The 22,337-nt window shown below is 46.8% G+C and overlaps 1 protein-coding gene across 1 annotated transcript; it reads left to right on the top strand.

Annotated features, from left to right (window-relative positions):
- Window positions 1-282: 282 nt before the first annotated feature.
- On the top strand, window positions 283-21,623 carry IL17D (interleukin 17D). The gene is made up of 3 exons (XM_050937345.1): window positions 283-399; window positions 965-1,263; window positions 19,380-21,623. The coding sequence occupies exons 1-3, from the start codon at window positions 385-387 to the stop codon at window positions 19,696-19,698; spliced, it is 633 nt and encodes a 210-aa protein (XP_050793302.1). The 5' UTR covers window positions 283-384; the 3' UTR covers window positions 19,699-21,623.
- Window positions 21,624-22,337: the final 714 nt, after the last annotated feature.

The following is a 22,337-nucleotide window of genomic DNA, read 5'->3' as shown; positions in this document are numbered from 1 at the left end:
GGTCTCTGTTTTGACGGTACAGGGGCTTGGCTTTTGACACTGGCAGCATCTGGCAGGAGCCAGGTAGATCCAGCTGTTCCCTTCTCCTGGCACTGCTCAGTGCAGCTTCTGTGGGTGCTTGCCATATTCGGACACGGGCTCATTGACCTTCCTTTACCCCTCCCCCTACGCCGGGACAGGCGAGCTCGAGGCTTTGAAAATTAGCCTCAGCTGTAAGCGTCTAAAATGTTCTTGGCACCCGGGGCCCGGGGCGCTGCAGCGAGCCGCGGGGCACTTGTCCAACATTCGCTCCAGCTCCTCCACCGAGCGAGTCCGGGTCTTAACACCCGGGCGCTGTCATCGGCCAGCTCCCGCGTCCAGGCTCGCCTGAGCGCCAGTCCCACCATGCAGCAAGGCCAGGTAAGGGCGGGGGGGAGGCAACAGGTCGGCTCCGTTATACGGTGCCAGGGGAAGCAGACGATCCGTCAGACACTTGTGGTTCTCTGTCTTGCGATCACCCCCACCACCACACACACACACACACTTTTGCCAGCTGATGCCTAGGGGCTCGTTCCCGTTTGGCGCGGGCTGATTCAGAGCCAGAGTTGGAGGGAGGCGGGGGGGGGGGGGTCTGTAAAAGCTGCAGCGCTATAGATCAGATGCGTTTCCAAACGGCTGGGATAAGCTGAAACCGGCAGGGGGATTTGGAGGCAGACCCGGTCTGTGCCTGGGGAGCGGAGAGCTCTGTGCGGTGGGGGCTCGGCTAGGAAAGCTCAGCGCTCTGCGGGCTGGAGCAGCGAGGGGTGCGCTGGATGCGGGGACAGAAGTGCCCTCAACTCCCACGAATCGCCATACCCCGGCCCCGTGTCTCTGGTGATTGCAGGGGCGGCCGCTGAGCAGGGGCCATAGGAACGCGCGACCCTGGCAGGCAGGGCAGGAGGCAGCAGCCCACGAGGAAGCCTCCTTTCTCGCGGTGTTGTTATAGGGCTGGGTGCTGCTGGCAGCTCTTCTCCTCGCTGGGCTGGGTCACTCCACATCCGAGGCCTTCAAGGTGAACAAGCGCCCCGTGCGGACTCGAACCTGCGCCGACCGGCCGGAGGAGCTGCTGGAACAGCTGTATGGGAGGCTCACCGCGGGCATGCTCAGCGCCTTCCACCACACCTTGCAGCTGGAACCGCTGGAGAAAGACCATAACGTGAGCTGTCCGGCAGGGGGCAGAGCAGCCAGTGAGAAAAAGTACCGCCTCCCTATCAACCTGCACAGCGTCTCCCCCTGGTCTTACAGGTGACTAGAGCCCTTATTTACTTTGCTACACTGGAAGGGTGGTACAAGCCAAGTGTGGGAATTATGGGGCCACCACTGCCATTGTCTTCTTCACAGGCTGAGTTTCTTGTCACATCAGAGTTATTCCCCTGGCACAGGGCACAACAAAGGCAGATAGAGACGGAAGGCTGGAATCAAGACAGGATGTCAGATATGCAGGTGGTCAGACTAGATGATCATAATGGTCCCTTGTGGGCTTAAAATCTGTGCTTCTGAAAACCTGAGATCCCTTAATTAACATGCATAAAGGTTTCTGTAACTGTGTGGCATGATTCTACTTTTCATGTGAGGACCTAGCTCCATTCAGACCAGCCTCCTGGAACAGAAATGTGGGGTGGAAACATGACTCGATTACCTAAAATTTCACTGAAAATAAATAAAAGAAATTCAACCCAAGGTAAAGTTAAACATTTAGGAGGCATTTGACCTTTAGCAAAAAAAATAAACTATGAAGAAAGCAGGAGCAGAACACCAACAATGGTGAGAACCATTAATATTTTAGATGATTTCCTCAAAGAGAGATATTACTGTACACTTAAAAAAATCTGTTACTAAAGAAAGAAAAGCTACCATATACAGTTATACTCTAAAAGGTGAACGTAGGCCTTGTCTACACTAGTTATGTAACTGACATCAATGTATCTCAGATTGACTACACTGCACTATGTCGCGGGAGACACTCCCCTGTTGACACAGCTTCGGCCTCTCAGGAGGTGGAGTACTGAAATCAACAGGAGAGCACTCTCCCATCAACTTATCGCGTCTTCACCAGACCTGCTAAATTCACGCCGCTGCATCGATTAGTGGAGAGAAACCCTCAGGATCAGCAATAACATGGGGCCTCATGCTTGACTTTCAAGATCCTCCATACCATATCTGAAACTCAGAAATAAAAAAGTGTTTTTCCTGATTGCTGGCCCTGAAGACAGCCTGGAATCTGAAAGTTAAGCTGAAATTTAGGTCCATGTTGTCTTCTGTGTAGATTGCTCTTGTGTAGGGGTTGGTAATAGTACCTGATTTTTCCTTTTGGGGCAGCCACTCTCACTCTGACAGAAGGGGTTTCCCACTGAAACGCAGCGATTTTGAGAAATCCAGAAAAGATCAGGATGAGGAGGCAGGAACCCCTGTGCTTTCACAATGCCTTTATTTAAGTCAGAAACCCTCATGGGGCTATGGGGATAATCCTGTTGAGTAACAAAGATATTTTACAAAAACTAGTAGTGAAAGTGTGTTTGTGGACACAGCATAACAGTGAGATCCATCGATTTCATAGCAGTTAGTGTCCTTAAGCCAGACCACTGTCCTGGGATCTAAAATGCATCTAAGTGCAACGTGTGCCATGTTTACAGTTACGATGTTCCAAGGAGGTACCTTCACATTCCCCACTGAAAAGGGGTTGGCTCCTCTCTCTCAGGATGCCAGGCCACACATAAGGAAATGAAATAAAATGAGTTTTTTAAAGCATTGAAAACAAGCTATGATCCTGTCCCCTGTACTTCTCTGGGCATTCTGCCTGAAGGAGGAATAGAGGACTGGGTGGGTCCTTTATTTTCAGTCTTCTAAAAGGAGATTGTGAATAATAGAGAGTTAAAAACAACCCAAACCCAAAAGAATGTGTATTTCTCTTTAAATTTCATACATGCTCCTGTTATGATGCTCTGAGTGAAGGACAAAGTCACAGTCGGGCAGCAGGCTTGAAGATAAAAATACCACCTCATTAGGGATCTCCAATAAATATTTACTTTGTGGCATGTTCCCTGCTTGTTTTTAGCTCAAAAAATAATCTCGTGAGATAAAAACAGTTCATTTGCTCAATGAGGCCTTTATAGACAAACTAATATATTTAGGAATATTACATTTTCTTGTAAACATTGAGGATTTTTTTTATAGCTACATAAAAATATACACGGAAACCCCAAATATGTTGAAATGCTGAGAATAGCACATACCAATAACTTAACTAACTCGCAGCCATTTGTTCTGCCATATATTGGTCCTCTCAGGATGTTGTTCTACCTGGGATAACAACAACAAAGCAAGGCCTCAATTCTGCCATCGTATCTGTGTGGACAGACTTCTTTGAGTTCAGTGGAGCTCAGCACAGGCACAGCCGTCTGTTCACCCAGCACCAATCACAGAAATGGGGCCAGTCTTAGGAAAAGGGGGAACATAGAGCCATAAATCCACTGCTCTCTCCTCCAGACATCTCAGACTGTGCCAATCGGACAGCCCCAACCTCTCTCTAGCCATTCAAGTAACCGGGCCTAGACTTTTAATATTTATTTACAGTATTGTATTCCTGTGTCACCTAGGAGCCCCAGTCAGGGGCTAGTACCCAGTATGCTAGGCACTGTACAAAGACACTCCCTGCCCCCAAGAGTTTACAAGCTATTCTTGGTATAAGACAAGAGACAACAGCTGGATACAGTCAAACAGGGAGCACAAGGAAACGGTGAGACAGTATTGGCTAGTGAGAGAGGCACTGATCTCTGCTTGTCATTGGCTTCACACTTCTTGTCGGCATCATGGCAAAGGAGAATTTTGAAGAGGGTTTTGAAGGAAGACAAAGAGGTTGCTTTGGGGAGCTCCTCCCAACCTTGAGGGGCAGCTTGGGAGAAAGTGTTGAACAACAGAGAAGCCCCCATGTTTTATAATAACTGTCTTTTTATTTTTAGTTTAAATTTTCAGTTGGAGCTCAGAATGAAGGCAAAAGAAGGTTTGAAAGTAATACGTGATTGGAGGGGAATTCTGGGTCTGTGCTGCAAACTACTGGCCCAGTGATGCAGAGACCTAGCATTCACTGCCTAAAAATAAATCTAGTTGGCAGGAAAATTTGCCTGATATTCAGTCTTTTATTAGATCATTACTATAATGGGGGTCCAGGAGCCATAGGATAAACAATAAAAATGTAAAAGCAGCAAAGAGTCCTGTGGCACCTTATGGACTAACAGACATATTGGAGCATGAGCTTTTGTGGGTGAATACCCACTTCGTTGGATGCACGAAAGCTCATGCTCCAGTATGTCTGTTAGTCTATAAGATGCCACAGGACTCTTTGCTGCTTTTACAGATCCAGACTAACACGGCTCTCCCTCTGATAATAAAAATGTATTATCTTATTTAAGACATGTATTCTCTTATCCTCTACTGTCTATGGTACTGTAAATTCTTAATGTCAGCCTATGATTTCATAGACGTCTAAGGCCAGAAGGGATTATTAGCTCATCTCGTCTGGCCTTCTGTGTATATCAGGCCATAGAATTTAACCCTATAATGCCTGAATCCAGCCTGTAACTGTCTGAGCAACAGCGTATCTTTTAAAAGGGTATGCAGTCTCCATTTAAAGATTTCACGCGATGGAGAATCCACCACATCCCTGGGTAAATTATTGCAGGGTTAACTAGCTTCACAAGTGCCACCCTAAATATTTCCTCTCCCTCCTTGATATTTTTCATTCTTTGAGTTATTGTAGACCAGGGGCGGGCAAACTACAGCAAGCTGTTTTAAGCTGGCCTGTGAGCTGCATCAATGGCTCGATTCTGCTCCAGTACTCTGGCCAGGGCGTTGGGTTAGAGGCCAGACCATGTGGCTCCCAGAGGCCAGCGTGGCCCCACTTCAGCTCCTATGCATGCCAATGGGAGCTGTGGGGGCAGCGCCTGCGGACGGGGCAGCGCCTGCGGACGGGGCAGCGCCTGCGGACGGGGCAGCGCCTGCGGACGGGGCAGCATGCAGAGCCGGAGGAGGGACATGCCACTGCTTCCAGAGCCGCTTGAGGTAAGCGCCGCTCTGAGCCTGCACCCCCTGAGCCTCTCCCCATGCCCCAGCTCTGATCCCCCTCCTGTTCTCCAAACCCCTCGATCCCAGCCCAGAGCACCCTCCTGCACCCTAAACCTCTCATCTCCAGCCCTACCCCAGAGACTGCACCCCCAGCCAGAACCTACACCCCTTCCTGCACCCCCACCCCAGCCCTGATCCCCCCCTCCAAACCCCTTGGTCCCAGCCCCAAGCACCCTCCTAAACCCCAAACCCCTCATCCTCAGCCCTACCCAGAGCCCGCACCCCCTCACACACACCTCTCACCACCACTACCACCCCTGTCCCAGCCCGGATCCTCCTCCAGCACTCTGAACTCCTCATTTCTGGCCCCACCCCAGAGCCCACACCCCCAGCCAGAGCCCAATTTTCTGAGCATTCAAGGCCCGCCATACAATTTCTAGTCTCCAATGTGGCCCTTGGGCCAAAAAGTTTGCCCACTCCTGTTGTAGATAATGATCATCCCCACTTTAGCAGCCTCTTAGCCTAGCTTCTTTCTAACTTTCCTTCCAAGCCCTGCCCACCACCAATCTGATCATCATTTGTTGCTCTGTTCTGAATTTTTCGCTAAGTTGCCAGTGTTTTTCTGGTGGCAGGGTGCCCTGAAGTGAGTGTAGAGTTCGAGGTATGATCCAACTGGTGCTGCATGCAGAGGGATTGTCCCTTCCCCTACTCTATGACATGATACCACTGAACATGCAGTCTAAAAATGCTCAGATTATGCCACAAACACACTGTCATCCCGACATCTAGCAGCCTTAGTGCTCTCCAGTTTTCTCTCTGCCATTCAAGAGCTACATTATAGATTTTTTTCCCCTTCAGGGTGGATTAGCTTAGTTTTTCCCAAACTTATGTTTCTGCCCCTGATTTTAATCTGTCTAGGATCTTTGGTATTATTTCTCTCTCTTCATTTGACATTTGCAACAGCTCCCAGTGCAGCAGCATCTGCAGATTTCATTATCATTAACATCCTGTTTATACCCCCATCATTAATTCTACCCCCCATCATTAACAATGAAGAGGTTGTCAGGCCAGACCTAGCTCCAAGCCCTGCAGTACCTCCCCAGGCACCTGCCCCCAGCTCAGCACACTGCCATTTATCACTGTTCCTTATTTAATCTCTCAGTTCACATGACAGAATTCCAAGCCAAACTACCTGGGATTTGTCATATGGGAGTTCCTGAGAATCAAATGCTGCCCTGAAATCCTCGTGTCTGATGCTCACCTACCACATCCCCTCATCCAAGCGTGTAATTCTATATCCATCTACACAGACATATTTTCAAAGCAATGAACTTAGGCTGTAAGGATGCATGCACGATCTATCTGCAGCCTCTTCCCTTGTCTTTGTTCTGCATTTATTACTCTCTTTGTTCTGCATTTATTACTCTTTCCTATCCTTTGGTCCTTCATTTGCTTGTACAAATATCAAGACTTACATCATTTTTGGCTTGCTACCCCTCCAAAACACACGATTTGCCATATGGATCAGACCATAGGCCCATCTGGTCCAGGATCTCGCTGCTGGCAGTACCTAACCAGTGGTGCTTCAGGGGGAGGTTTTTGGAGGGGGGCTGCATAAAGTACATCTGCCTAATATTGAAATCCCATCCAGCTGGCCAAAGAAGATCAGTATACGACCTGTCGCATGAAATTTAATTACCCATATCCCTGTTACTCTGCAGAGCTATAAAGAGCCAGTGAACTGAAGTCACTAAATTAAAGTCAATGGGAAGTGAGCGCGCTTAGGATCTCACTGGATTTGTTGAGCACTTCACAAGATGGGGCCCAGAATTATCCATGCTTTTTAAAATGCCGCCAGCTGCAGGAGCGCCTGTGAACAGTGAGCCCTGCAGGTTGCCTATGCTCTGGATGGTCATATGTCTACTCAAGGGCTGCTCTTCCTTTCTAAGGATATTACATGAATATGCATTGGGGTCAACTGACATCTGCTTTTAGGAGGAGCTGGCAAGGCCTGTGCTTCTTGATCATGCTCAAGTTTAGCACTGCTTCAGTAACATCGGTACTAATGCTTGGTTTGCCACCTGCAGACTGCTGCTTGCCCTGAACAGGAGGGGCTGCATTCACTGAAAGTAAGAGAAGCCCCACACACTAAACTTGTATCAGACACATGAGCAGCGCCACTCAACACGAGTAAAGTTACACACAACTAAATGTTTGCAGGATCTGATCTTCAATCTAGGAATCGTGGTATATCTTGGTCCCCCTGACATCCATGGCAAAATTTCCATCCAATAGTTACTTGTGGGTGCCCGAGGCATTCCACTAAGGCAGGTGTATTAATCAGATTTGTTTTTATCCTCCAGTATATAAATAGTGTAATAATCATTTATAGCTGATTGGTAGGAATGTATTCAAGTCCCTCCAAAAATCCATTTCTCCCTGAGTCCCACAAGAAGTGGCTAGATACATTACACAAAAATAACCATAAAGTCCCTCTCACCTCCAGATTCCCCAGTATAGCCTCTTCTGTGTCTCTCTCTTAGGACCCAATCCTGCATCAGGATCAGCTTCTGCAGCCTCCAGGCCTTGGGGAAAAGTGTCCACACTAGCCTTAGATACCTATATTTGTGTGTTCTGTACAATACCAGGCTCATGATCATTGCTAATTAAATAATCACCATCTCCTTTTTACAACATACTTTAGGTTATTACTTCAGCAGTGGGTTATGTAGTAAGATATACCCTAAGATGAATATATTAACAAACATCTCCAAAATTTCCTAAACAGGAGCTAAATTGATGGGTTCCTCTTGGCCATCCTATTCCCTCGCTGAGTCCTGCTGAATAACACTTAGTACAACAAAATATTTAAGGTTGGAGTCAGATGGAATTTTGCTACAGCAGCACCAATTGTGATTTGATCTCCTCTTAGCATCTTCTGCTTCCCGCTTTCCATACAGAGAAGGTGATGAATATCCTTTACTTTCTAATACCCTCTTCTTCATACACTTATTATAATCTAATGTTTAGTCATCCCTCTCCCAAGTGATAATGGTTTTTGTTAGTGTGTTTGTTTTGTTTTTTACAAATGATTTTTCTCTCTATAAAATGCCAGTTTTAGTGCTCATGTATTTAAAATTCTAGTAAAGAATTACAGGAGGAAATCCATTTTCATCTTTGCTAATTCAGGTTCAGGCTGGCTTAAAAAACTGCAGTACTTAAAAAAAAATTATACAAGGGAAGGGATTTTTCTTGAGAGTAAACTTCCATTGACTTTTTCAAGCACCATATCCAGGACATTTTAGAGTTCAGCATTATCGTATGATACAGTGAATTTGCACAGAGCTGCAGCAGAACACAAATCTGCTATTAATCAGATCCTTACTATAATGTATCTGTGTAATGATCAGCTAGACCTTATCAGAGTTCTAGAATGCAGAGCATCCTCCCATTACTGAACATTCTGAACAATTACAGGATGGATATTTCAGTGGTGCTAGTTTTGTTATGGAGAGGTACCTATTTCTCTACTGGAGGTGTTGCTAGGGTTCTTTAGTTAATTCACTTTACACTTAATTTGTTTTACATGTATATTGGGCAATTGACTGCTGGTGTGAATGGACACACTGACGCTGACTTTGCAATTCAGCGGGGTTGCAGGTGCTCATCCCAGCACTGAATCTGACCACATGTAAAGCACTCGGAAATTGTAAAGTGCAATATAAGTGATAAAGTATGATTATGAAGATCACCTACAGGCACAGCACTATAGGACAACCAAATCTTTAGACAAGTCAATACTTTGCAAGTGTTGCCACTTCTGACAAAGTGGCCTTTCAAAGTTTGCAATCATACTAAGGAAACAGAAGGAAGTTTGCTTTTCATTGGGAGCTCTCAAAGCACTCAACAGGGTCACAAGAAAGAGCAAAGCCAAAAACTAGTCACATTTCACCAGCTGCTTCAGTTCAGTAGGGAATTTAAGTTTATTTAGAACAAACATTAAACACAGCATCTGTGTACAGCTGACTGCCAGAGATCATTTCTGTATGTTTGGACTGCTGTCTAAAGGCCAGTTAGCATTGACCACCAACAACACAGTGATTACATGGTCACATCTTTAGTCACATGTGGGAAAGTGTTCATGCGAAATTAGAGCATGCCCCCAACCTATTCAGTACTGATACTTCTTATAAACAAATAACACATTTTAATCCTTTTCTAAGGAAAGAAACAAGTATGTTATGAATTGCAATCCTATGAGTGATGGAGCTACACTGATTTGCCACAGTTGAGTATGTGCATGGACCCTGTATGTGAACATTCAGGGTCTACATGTGAATACAGGAACAGGTGTGCAGTGGCACAGACTGTATGAAAGGAAGACATTAAAGCTGACAGACTTTTCACGACAGCAGCCCTGGTCATCTCTGAGCAATTCAAACCAAAGGAGGCAAAGCACAGAAAGACAATGAGGCTTTAGAGCAAAGGTTTCCTATTAAAATTTGGGCTGAAGCCTCAAAAGCTTGGATCCAGATTCAAAGTTCAGGGACATTTGAGTCCAGAGTTTAGCTTCAGCCTATTTTATGGAGAGAAACCAGCTGTGAAGGTCTGGTCTGGCTCCAAAACCTTTCCAGAATTTGGATCCAGGCTTTGGCTCAGAATCAGCTCAGATTTCTTCCAGTCCTTTTATTACTATGGAGCTAAGGTAGCAACCCCACAGTTCAGATTGTAAAACACTTTCCATACAACACCCATTTTGATCCAATCTATCTTTCCCAAGTGCCCTTCCCCCGCACCACAAAATTGAGAATATATACCCCTCTGCTTAGAGGATATTTTGGGGGAAAGTTCAGGGTGGATCAGTGAAGGTTAAAAAACAACTAAAAACGCATATCTTTGCATGGGGCAAGAAGCTCTATTAGCCAGTGAGGAAGTGGAGAGGAGGGATAGCTCAGTGGTTTGAACATTGGCCTGCTAAATGCAGGGTTGTGAGCTCAATCCTTGAGGGGACTAGTTGAGGTTGGCCCTGCTTTGAGCAGGGGGTTGGAGTAGATGATCTCCTGAGGTCCCTTCCAACCCTGATATTCTATTAAGTGCTTTCATAGGGTCCAATAACAGCCTAAATCAAGTGGCAGAGAAATTACTGGTCACAGCTCAGTGTGAGGTGAGGGTTTTACATATATCAATATAAGAGATGATGATTATTCATCATCCCCATTTTGCTGGCCCCAAATCTTTTTATTTCACGGTGATCTGTCTTATGGTAATCTTGAAACACACAGATATTACCCAGAGAAAGGGAGCAGGCATAGTAGAGAAAGAGGAAAGTTGCAAAAGGCCTGTAACATTGTTGACATTTGAGTTTAAAGGAATTTATGTTCTGTGGGAAAAGCCAACACTTAAGAAACAACAACATACTATATGGTATAACCCAAACTATGCATCGATTGCCAAAATTTACCTTATTATGGGGCTGGTGAAATCAGTTGTGTTTTTGACTGAGGGGGATCCCTACAGTCTACCCACAACAGCATGCTCCTTAAAATAAAGATACACCAACAGGCTGGGGCTTTTATATCTGGGAAGTGGGTGTGTCCCTTGACCCTAGGTCTGTGGCATGCTGGGAAATGTAGTTCAGGAAACCAATGCGAAGTCCAGCATGTCAGCTTACAACTAGTTAATTTAGAGAATGTAAGGAGGTAATGAGTTACCTGATTGGTTTGCATCACACATGAGTAAATGTCTTTATTCTTTTCAATGAAGAGGGAAATTTTAACCCTCTTATAGGAACACAGGAGTTGCCAGACTGGATCAGCTTTGTGGTCCATCTAGTTTTGCACCCTGTCTCCAACAGTGGCCAGCACCTGGTATTTCAGACAAAGGGACAAGAACCTCAGAGTAAGCAGATGTAAGGTAACCTGCCCTCCATGAAGGTCTAATCATGATCCCTTTTAGTTAGAGATCGGCTTAAATACTGAAGCATGAAATTTTACCTCCCTTCCAATACTCTATTTTTACCATTAACTATTATAAATGGATAGTCTTATTATCTGAATAAACATCCTACCCATCTTTGACTCTTCCTAAGTTCTTATTCATAGATTCATAAAATTCCAAAGCCAGAAGGAACTATTGCGATTATCTAGTCTGACCTTCTGTATAACACAGGTCATAGAACTTCCCAAAATGATTCCTAGCCCAGATCTTTTAGAAAACATCCAATCTTGATTTGTGAGTAAAAATCCACCATGACCCTTGGTAAATTGTTCCAGTGATTAATTACTCTCATAGTTGAAAATGTGCGCCTTATTTCCAGTCTGAACTGGGCTAGCTTCACCTTCCTGCCATTGGATTATGTTATATCTTTCTCTGCTAGATTGAGGAGCCCATCATCACATATTTGTTCCCCCTGTAGATACTTACAGACTAATCACGTCATGCCTTCACCTTTTCTTTGTGATTGGGTATGTCTACACTGCCAAAGTTACAGCATCAGCAGTTACAGCGCCACTCCGAGAAAGCTGAAGGGGAAACCACTGTTGTGTGTCAGCTGCCTGCACAATAGCGTGTTCACACTTGCGGCACTTACAACAGTATTTGGAGCAGTGCACTCTGGGCAGCTATCCCACAGTGTGTCTCTTTCTCTTTTTCGCTTCTGCTAAGAGTTGTAGAAAGGCGGAGGGGGTCGTATGATGCATTGCTTCGCATCTCAGCGATCCCTGTGCATCCGTCCACATTTGGTGCCATCTTTCAATGGTTTGTGTACTGCGCGCTCTGCCTCTTCGGTCTGCAGAAATGGATCCCGCACTGTTGACCAATATGCTGCTCACTCTGACTAACACATCACGAGTGGCAGTGGAGTTAGTCCTTAAACTACAAAGGCAAGAGGAGTGTGACATTGATCTCGTCACGTGTAGTAGCTACAACACGAGATTGCTTGTGGCATTCACAGAGGTGCTGACCACAGTGGAACACCGCTTTTGGGCTCAGGAAACAGGCACTGAGTGGTGGGATCACATCATCATGCACGTCTGGGATGATGAGCAGTGACTGCAGAACTTTTGGATGAGGGAAGCCACATTCATAGGACTGTCTGATGAGCTCACCTCCAGCCCTGCGGCGCAAGGACACGACAATGAGAGCTTCCCTGTCACTGGAGAATCGCGTGACAATTGCACTGTGGAAGCTGGCTACTCCAGACTGCTACTGATCGGTCACTAACCAGTTCGGAGTGGGAAAGTCTACCCATTGGACTTGTGTTGACGGAAGTGTGCAGGGCTATTAATCGCATCCTGCTCCAAAAGACCGTGACTCTGGGCAATGTGCATGACATTGTGGATGGCTTTCACAAATTGGCTTCCCTAACTGCAGAGGGGCAGTAGATGGCATGTATATTCCAATTCTGGCACCAGACCACCTAGCCACCGAGTACATTAATCAGAAGGGGTATTTCTCAATGGTTTTCCAAGTACTTGTGGGTCACCATGAGTGTTTCACAGACATTAATACAGGGTGGTCTGGAAAGGTGCATGATGCACGCATCTTTTGGAACACTGGCCTATTCGGGAAGCTGCAAGCAGGGACTTTATTCCCGGACCAGAAGATCACCGTAGGGGAAGTCGAAATGCCCACTGTGATCCTGGGAAGCCCTGCCTACCCCTTAGTGCCGTGGCTTATGAAGCCATGCACAGGGCACCTTGACAGCAGCAAGGCACGGTTCAACAACAGACCGAGCAAGTGGAGAATGACTGTTGAGTATGCATTTGGCTGTTTAAAGGCCCGCAGGCGCTGCCTGTATGGAAGGCTGGACCTGGCCAATGACAATATTCCTATGCTTATAGCTGTACGCTCCATAATATTTGTGAAGGGAAGGGTGAAAGCTTCACTCAGGGCTGGACCACAGAGGTTCAGGACCTGAAGGCTGAGTTTGAACAGCCAGAGACCAGGGCTATTAGAGGGGCACAGCACAAGGCCATAAGGATCAGGGATGCCTTGAGGCAGAATTTGAAGCGGAAAGACACTAATAGCGTATGTTTGTAATGCTAGGAGGTAATTGTGATTGATGCAGATGATGCACTATGAATGTTTAAGAAAATTGCCTGTTGCTTTGCAAGGCTCTGTTTGCTTTCAGTTAAGAGAATAAAGATTGCTTTCAAACCAAAACAATTCTTTTATTAAAAACCAACAACCAGAGGAGAGAGACAAACAAAAAATCACATCAGCACTGAGGGGAAGGGGGAAAGGAAGGTCTCAGGAAGAGGTGGGGTCCTGGGACAGTTAAAGATTTGTGTATGTCCAGGTATCATATCCAACCTTGTCCTTTGGAGTACAGTGCAGCAGGTACTGTACTTCAGCAGGGCTAAACTGCAGAGGGATGGATGTTGAGTGCAGTGGGTACTGGGAGTCCGCAGGGCTGGACTGTGACGGGGGAGGAGTGGAATGCAGCGGGTAGACTGGAGCCAGGAGGTTAATATGTGTGTTGGTGGTGTCTAGAGGGCGCATGGAAAAGAGTTTTGCAACACCGACTGAAAGGGGAGGGCGGGCGTGGAGCTGCTCGGTTTACAGTGCTAGTATCTCCTGGAACGTGTTCGCTTGGAGCTCCATAACATTGAAGAGCCGCTCCGTGGCTGCATTCTGGCGCGCCGCGTTCTCCTTTTGGTCCCTCTTCTCGCTGTCCTAACACTCCTTCGATTCTTGTTCTTTCGGCCACAGAATGCATCATGACATCACAAAGAAAGTCCTCTTTAGTTCTTCATGGCCACCTTCTAATTCTGCTCAGCTGTTCAGCTGGAGATAACAAAGAGGGAGGCTGGGCTCCCACGGTCATATCTGTGAAGCCAAAATGCAACATTTTACAGGAGCAATCTTGTTTGCAACACAGAGACCATTGATTTGGTGATTTAATACATTGTTACTAACTGACTGACCCCAGGCAAGCACACATGAGCCACAGGCCCCCCAAAATGGTGAGTAACTGCAGGTGCAGGGGAAATCAGTCTTCCAGGATTGTACTGTACACTGGGTATGTGGCTCTTGGGGGGAACTAGCACTGTGGGGGGCAGCCTTATAATCATTTCTTTCCCCACATTTTCCACAGACTGTATTCATTATGGAAGATATCTCACTGCTGAAGGTGAGCAGGAATCAAGGGAATATCTTCTTCAAGACTGTGGCTTCTGCCCTGGACCTTATGCGGCTTGCCTGTGTGCAGCAATAGTTGCCTCACCCCCACCACCCACCCCGAGATGGCAGAGTGGTGTGGGAAGGTTATCCTCAATGGGGCAAGAAACGAAGCAGCTCTGCCGAAGAAGCTGCAGCAGCGCATTGCCCAGTATCTCCATGAGAGTTTCATGGAGATCTCAGATTCCTGGGAAGTGAGAGAGTCAATCAATCAACACCCTGTTCAGCCGCTCAGACTAGGCATGTGGTGATAGGCGCATCATACAGACACAAGCCTGCCTTCTGCAACCCTCCTGCCCACAACAACTCACTTCAGCAATTCCCAAAATCAAAGCCACTTACCAGGCGCCTCCTCTGCTATTTGCACTTCGCCACGCTCCAACAGCTGTGACTGGCTAGCCTCCCCCAGGATAGAGAAGAGCTCCCGGCTGCATGCATCTCTGACCTCCAAGTCGTCCTCTGCCTCTGGACCCCCCTCCCACTCCACATCTGCATCCGAGATTTCCTCCTCCTGGCTTGGTCCACTCTCGACTGACACATGAGCCATGGAAGTAGCTACAGTGGCCTTCACATTCGAGGTGGGGTTGCCATTGAGTATCGCATCCAGCTCTTTGTAGAACCGGCAGCTCATGAACGCAGCACAGGAGCGGCAGTTTGCCTCCCATGCCTTGTGGTAGGCATTCCGCAGCTCCTTCACTTTGATCCTGCATTGCCGTGTGTCCCGGTCATGACCTCTTTCTGTCATACATCATGAAATCTGACCATAGCTATCATAATTCCTACGGCTGGAGTGCAGCTGGAACTGGGCAGCCTCCTCTCCCCAAATGCTGATGAGGTTCAGCACCTCAGAATTGCTCCAAGTGGGAGATTGCCTGGTGCATGGAGCAGGCATGGTCACCTGGAAAGATGCACTGAGACCACTGCAGACATCACCAAGAAAACAGGAAGGGGACTGTAGCAGGGCAGTTACCCTGGTCCAGCCCCAAAGGGGTTAAAACAGCCCTGGGAAAGGGCTGCTTCCGGGAGCCAATAGAGTAAGCTGATTGGGGGAAGCAGCCACAGCTGGGGACATGCCCCAGTCAGGCCACAGCTGGCCCTCGAAAAGGGCTGTGAGCCAGAGGCTGAAAAAAGGGTCTTTCTCTCGCTGGAGAGAGGAGGACTGGGCTGCCTGGGAGAAAAGGGTACCTGGAGTGGAGCAGGTCTGGGGGAAGGCCAGAGGAGCTGGGGAGCTCCAGCCTGGCGAATCCCCAGGCTGAGGCCTTGCTGAAGGCCCAAAGCAGGTACTGGGGTTGCAGAGGTGCAGCCCAGGGTAGGCAAAGGCAGCATGTCCAACCCTCCCCACCACCACCACCGATGATGAGTGGTTTATAGACTGCAGTCTGTCCCAGTGAGTGGGGGCTAAATGGAGATTGGCAGTAGCCCCTGAGACAAGGTGGGATAGAGGGTTGGGGGTTCCCATGGGAGAGGAGACCTAGAGACTGTGGGGGTACTGCGGAGGGCAGCACCCTGAAGGAAGGGGCACTGGGGTCTGGGAGAGACACGGGGGCCAGCGGCAAGTGGGACATCGGCCAGCAGATGGCACTCCAGAGATGGAGAGCTAATTCCCAGGACAACCAGCAGGAGGTGCCAAACTGGTGAGTCTTCACATTGCTACAGGGACTTTCAAAATTCCCAAGGAATTTAAGGTGTGGGGTTCACAGTTGGTCACCTGAGGGCAGGGCAGTAGAGTCCAAGAGACCAATGACCAGAGAGGCAAGAACAGGCATTGTGGGACACCTCCCGGAGGCCAATCACAGTGGGTATCTTCACTGGCACTGCAGCACTGTAGCCCCAATGCAGAAAGCTGTACGCCTCTCGTCGGGGTGGATTGTTACAATGCTGTAACTGCAGTTTCTGCACATTCAGTGGCTGGCAGTGTGTACACCTCAGGAGTTACACCACAGAAAGCTACTTTACTGCGCAGAAACTTGCCAGTGTAGAAAAGGTCTAAGGCAGGCGTAGGTAATCTATGGCATGTGTGCGGAAGGCGGCACGCGAGCTGGTTTTCAGTGGCACTCGCATTGCCCAGGTCCTGGCCACTGGTCCGGGGGGGCTTTACATTTTAATTTAATTTTAAATGAAGCTTCTTAAACATTTAAAAAAACCTTATTTACAACAATCATTTAGTTATATATTATAGACATATAGAAAGAGGTCTTCTAAAAATGTTAAAATGTGTAACTGGCACACAAAACCTTAAATTAGAGTGAATAAATGAAGACTGGGCACACCACCTCTGAAAGGCTGCCGACCCCTGGTCTAAGGCATGTTTTCTAATCCTCTAATCATTCTTGTGACTCTTCTCTGAACCCTCTCCAATTTATCAACGTCCTTCTTGAATGGTGGGTACCAAAACTGGAGATAGTATTTCAGCAGCAGTTGGACCAGTGCCAAATATAGAGATAAAATAACCTCCCTGCTCTTAATCAAGATTCCCCGTTCATGCATCCCAGGGTCAAATTAGCTCTTTTGGCCACAGTGTACCACTGGGAGCTCACGTACAGCTGATTATCCACCATGACCCTCAAGTCTTTTTCAGAGTCACAAATCAGACCTGTGAGGAAAGATTGAAAAAATTGGGTTTTTATGTAGTCTGGAGAAGAGAAGACTGAGGGGACATAATAACAGTTTTCAAGTACATAAAAGGTTGTTACAAGGAGGAGGGAGAAAAATTGTTCTTAACCTCTGAGGATAGGACAAGAAGCAATGGACTTAAATTGCAGCAAGGGCAATTTAGGTTGGACATTAGGAAAAAAATTCCTAACTTCAGGGTGGTTAAGCACTGGAATAAATTGCCTAGGGAGCAGGGCCGACTCCAGACTCCAAAGTAGGCAGCAGGTGCTTGGGGCAGCCAATTCAAAGGGGGGGTACTCCATCCGGTATCGGGGCAGCACGTTCAGGTCTTCCGCAGCAATTCGACGACGGGTTCTTCATTCCCTCTCTTCCTCTTTGAGCTGCCGCCGAATTGCTGCCGAAGAGGAAAAGAGGGAGGACCCACCGCCGAAGAAGTGGTGCGATTTAGCTGCTGCTGAAGTGCTGCCACTCTTCATCTTCATCTATTTTTTTTTTTTGGCCGTTTGGGGCAGCAGAAAAGCTGGAGCCGGCTCTGCTAAGGAGGTTGTGGAATCTCCATCAATGGGGATTTTTAAGAGGGTTAGACAAACACCTGTTAGGGATGGTCTAGATAATACTTAGTCCTGCCATGAGGCAGGGGCTGGACTAGATGACCTCTCGCGGTCCCATCCAGTTCTATGATTTTGTAATCATGGCCTACCTTCTTTATTGCTAGAGGATACATTCACACTTAGCCATATTAGAACACATCTCGTTTCCTTGCCCCCAGTTTACCAAGGAATCCAGATGGCTCTGAATCAGTGACTTGTCCTCTTCATTATTTATCACTCTCCCAATTTTTGTCACCTGCAAACTTCATTAGTGATGATTTTTTTTGTTTTCTTGTCCTTAGTAACATCCTGTAACAATGAATTCCACAGTCTAATTCTGCATATTCACTTTCCTTTTAGATAAGGGATGAGTAAGGCCTCTGATAAAACAGTCTAGGCCAACTCAGCAGAGATCAGGTCCTGCCAGAGGGAACAGGGCAAGCCCAGAGTCTGACTAGGAGTTCTGAGCTATGGACTTTTCTTATAGTTTAAGTAGTCAGTTCGCCCTGAAACTACAACTAACCCATCATTGCGTGGCTGACTTCTTGTAGGTGGCAGAGCAGAAGTGGCTCTTGAGGAAGGATTTGGAGGTGAGGGTAGTTGGCCTGTGGATTAATCTTTATTTACAAGCTGCCCTCAATCTAACTAACTGAATTTTTTCCTCAGAAAAATTATTCTATGAAAATAATATACAACTGCTACCTCATACAATAGCAGGAGAAGGCAAAAAATAAAACTGATTTTGCAGTTCACCTCTAAGTGGGCAGTTGGGACTAGAGTCACATAGGGACTTAGGCAACTGCCTATTTAGATGCCACTGACATTCACAAAATGCCTGCTCAGCTGCCAGGTAACGCTGAAGGTACCTCAATCTCCATAATCATCCAACTTTCCACCAGTGGGCAAATCTGCCTAATTCCTGACACTGCCACAGAGCTAACAAGCTGCTCCATGCCCTGTGCTCATGTCTAAGCCCTGCAGGACTCTCATGCTCCTTCCTATCACACTAGCAGGGCCTGCTGCAGCAGGTGTGCTCAGAGCACACCTAACTCACACACTCCTCAGCCAGGGGGCAGCAGCTTGGGAATTTCCGTGGCTAGCTGGCAGGCACATGCCATAAGCTACTCAAGAGCCTCGGATCTCCACTCTACCTGCTTTGGAGCAGGGACTTGATCCCAAGTCTTCCACATCCCTGGCGAGTGCCCTAGTCACCAAACTATTGGGCAGTCTGGGGTGCAGCTTTCACAGTCTCTCCTATTGAAGCTGTTCCCTTTGTATAACTAATGGGAACAGCTTCATCAGGCACTAGTGAGAGCTAGCATCCCAGAATGCCACGTAGTCGAGTGGTTCAGTCACTCTCCTCCTCTGCAGGAGACCTGGGTTCAAATACCTGCCCCAGCTCAGGCAGAGCAGCAGGCCCCTCACAGCCCAGGTGAGAAACCTAACCACTGGGGGAGGCTCTCTAACTGGTTATGGAAAACAGCTGACCTGGCTAAGGTGCCTAACTCCAGGGGAGGGTTCAGCAGTAATAAAGGGATCTTTCTACCGCAAAGCTGTGTCTGCAGAAACCCCCCATGAAAGACAGCCTGAAGCTGTTAGAGTCTCCTGTTGGTGGCCCCCTTACTTTTCTGCTGAGTTCAAGATTCAAAACAATTGTGTCCGACTGTGTCAAGCTGACGGTTTTAGAAACTAAGGCAAGTCAGATCTCCGTGTCCCAGACCCTGATCAGGTCAGTAAGCTGCCCAGCACTTCTTTCCACTTTACAGCTGAGCAGCTTGACAGCAATAGCTACAGCTATTCTGCCTGGCAAAACCCCCAACATGTTGTATAATGTGATTTGAAGTCAACATTTGTTATGTTTTCCAGATGGCTTACGTAAAAGCATGAAATGAATATTTATTATTTACTTCCATGCAGAATTTCCTACGATCCCACAAGGTATCCCAAATACATTCCTGAAGCGTACTGTCTGTGCAAGGGCTGTCTCACTGGAATTTACGGCGAGGAGAATTTCCATTTCCGCAGCACCCCAGTGTACATGCCAATTGTCATCTTGCGCCGCACTTCAGCTTGTGCTGGGGGTCACTACGTGTACACAGAGGATTACGTCACTATCCCTGTGGGGTGCACTTGTGTACCGGAGCAGGAAAAAGAGGCAGACAGTGTCAATTCCAGCATAGATAAGCAAGAAATGAAGTTGTTGGTAAACCAGAACGACAAGCCAGCATCTGAATGAGAAGCATTCAAGGAACCCTGTGTACAACATTGGCTTCAAGTTAATATTTCACTGATTCAGGAGATTATATAGCAATAGGGGGGAAATAATTTTGTCTTTCTAACTACAACTGCTGCACTTATAAGGGGGAGGCTGTGTTCAGTAGATCGTTACTCAGCCATGGCAGACAAGACACATCAAGTAAGAAGGATCTTTTCAAAGTTCAGCTTCTTTATGTTTGTATTGTTTAGAGTTAAACACAATTTTATTCTATCCTTGCTTATTTTGGATGAATTTTTAGTAGGGGCTATAACCATGTAACATGCCAGCTACTTTCATAACCAACTACTGGTTGCAAATACTTTACAATAATTTTATATTCTGCCTTTTGGTAATTCTATGTAAAAGTCATTTAACTACAGCAAATATCCCATGTTAGCAGTAGAAAGGAAGTCAGTAATTCTGATTGCTGGGGTCCTCCTGTTACATTGCAGACTGTAAAACTCCAAGTGATGTTCTTGGCTGCTACAACCATAGCTATTTAGAGTCTACAAAATGGGAAACCTTTGCCACCCAGTATTTTTCAACTGTGTTGAATTGCTAAAGTAATTCATATAATACTTGATAAAAGGAGATTCTCTTATGAACACAAAAATGGCCATACTGGGTCAGACCAAAGGTCCATCTAGACCAGGATCTTGTCTTCTGACAGTGGCCAATGCCTGGTGCCCCAGAGGGAATGAACAGATAATCATCAAGTGGTCCATCCTGTCGCTCATTCCCAGCTTCTGGCAAACAGAGGCTAAGGGCGCCATTGATGGCGCTGTCCTCCATGAACGTATTTAATTCTTTTTTGAACCCTGTTTTAATAAACTGAGTTAATAGACTCTCTTTATTATTGCTAAATTCTCCATGCTGCTATGAGTACAAAACCTACTGATAAAACATTGACTAGAACGTTACAAAACTGTAGTATTAATTTTTCTGATATGGTTTAAATCTTTTTAGTAATAAAAAGACACAAAGAGACGGACTCTGGGACACAAGTATTCTACATTATACCCTATTCCTTGTCAGCCTCTTAATTGTTAGTCATGACAGCTGTATCTTGTAACATTGCAAGCCTTCTCATGTTGACAATAAATCCCACTGAGGGAAAGTCAAAAGTAAAGAGAACTAATGAAATTCAGGTATTTGTACAATGTGTGATATTGTCTTTCCTGTGCATTATCAATGACTGGCTAACAACCCACGAAAAATTTATGATTATGTAGTTAGGGGAACAATTTGTATAGTGGGGTTGCTGAGAACCATTAAACCAAACTGTAAACCCTTTAGATGATGGACACCACTTCAAGCCAGGGCGTGTGACAGCACCCCCCAGCGTCTCTAGTTCTGGCACCTGTGTATGTAGTAGCATTTGGTCTTATATCCCCAGCAGGCTACAGTCACTGGAGGGCAGTAAGATCTCATAGTTTTGCAGAGGTCTGATGCTTTAGTTGGTGGTATCCATATGTTGCTAAGACATCCTAGCTGTTTGAAAGACTGTATGTCTCCCACTCAAGGGGCCATGCCTCAGGCTGACTCAGCCAAATGAATTCTGTAGCACAGACACACACTGTGTGACCACAGCCACCCAAGGAAGCTGCACTCACCAGTGACAATGGCACTCTCAGCAGGGAGAGTAAGACAGAGCGTTTTCAGGAGGAGGCTCCTGGCTGTGCATCTCCATTACAGAAGAACTGAGGATGAATGTACTTGGTAATATGTTTGCTGCATCAACAACCTCAAAATTATACTTGGTGCATGCAGGTGTTCTTTATAGTAGACAGAGTTTCCAGTGCCTCCAAGAAAGCAAGACACTATCCAGACCAACATTCCTTTTCTTGTATCCCCACAGTACATGGGGTAGTAGTAGGGCATAGGAAAGAGCATGGGCAAAGCAGAATTTAACAAGCTGAATAAGCAGAGAATTAAAAATCAGTCACACTACATTACACATCGCTTTTTGTCCTTTAGTGTATAGTGTTTAAGGTTAAGATTGTGTCACAAGTATTTTAGTAAAAATCATGGACAGGTCATGGACAATAAACAAAAATTCACCGAAGCCCACAACCTGTTCAGGACTTTTATTAAAAATACCATGGGGGGGAGGGAAACTAACAGTTGGAGCCCCATCAGGGACTGATGACCAGCCCCTGGTCCAGCCCTGGCCATTGCTTCTGGGGCTCCTCTGACCCCAGGCCACTGCTCCTCCAGCCCTGGTGGCCACTGCTTTGACCCTGGAGGCTGACCCAGCCTGAGGCTGCTGCTCGGGCTGCACCAGCTGCAAATCCAGCAGCCCCAGGCCACTGCTCCTGTGGTGGGGGCTGACTGCTGGGAATGCTCTGTTCCTGGGCCACTATTCTGGCCCTGCCACTACTTGGGGGGAAGGGGGGCTCACAGCTGCTCCAGTTCTGCCACTGTGGCGGGCTGAAGCCAAAGAAGCCACAGAAGTCCACTGAAGTCACGGAATTTGTGACTGCCATGACTGAATTGGATCATAAGAACGACCATACTGGGTCAGACCAAAGGTCCATCTAGCCCAGTATCCTGTCTTCTGACAGTGGCCAATGCCAGGTGCTTCAGAGGAAATGAACAGAACAGGTAATCATCAAGTG

Source organism: Gopherus flavomarginatus, chromosome 1 (genome assembly GCF_025201925.1).
Source record: "Gopherus flavomarginatus isolate rGopFla2 chromosome 1, rGopFla2.mat.asm, whole genome shotgun sequence".
NCBI lineage: Eukaryota > Metazoa > Chordata > Testudines > Testudinidae > Gopherus > Gopherus flavomarginatus.
Note: the sequence above shows the minus strand (reverse complement) of the source record. Positions and strands in the feature narration are given on the sequence as shown.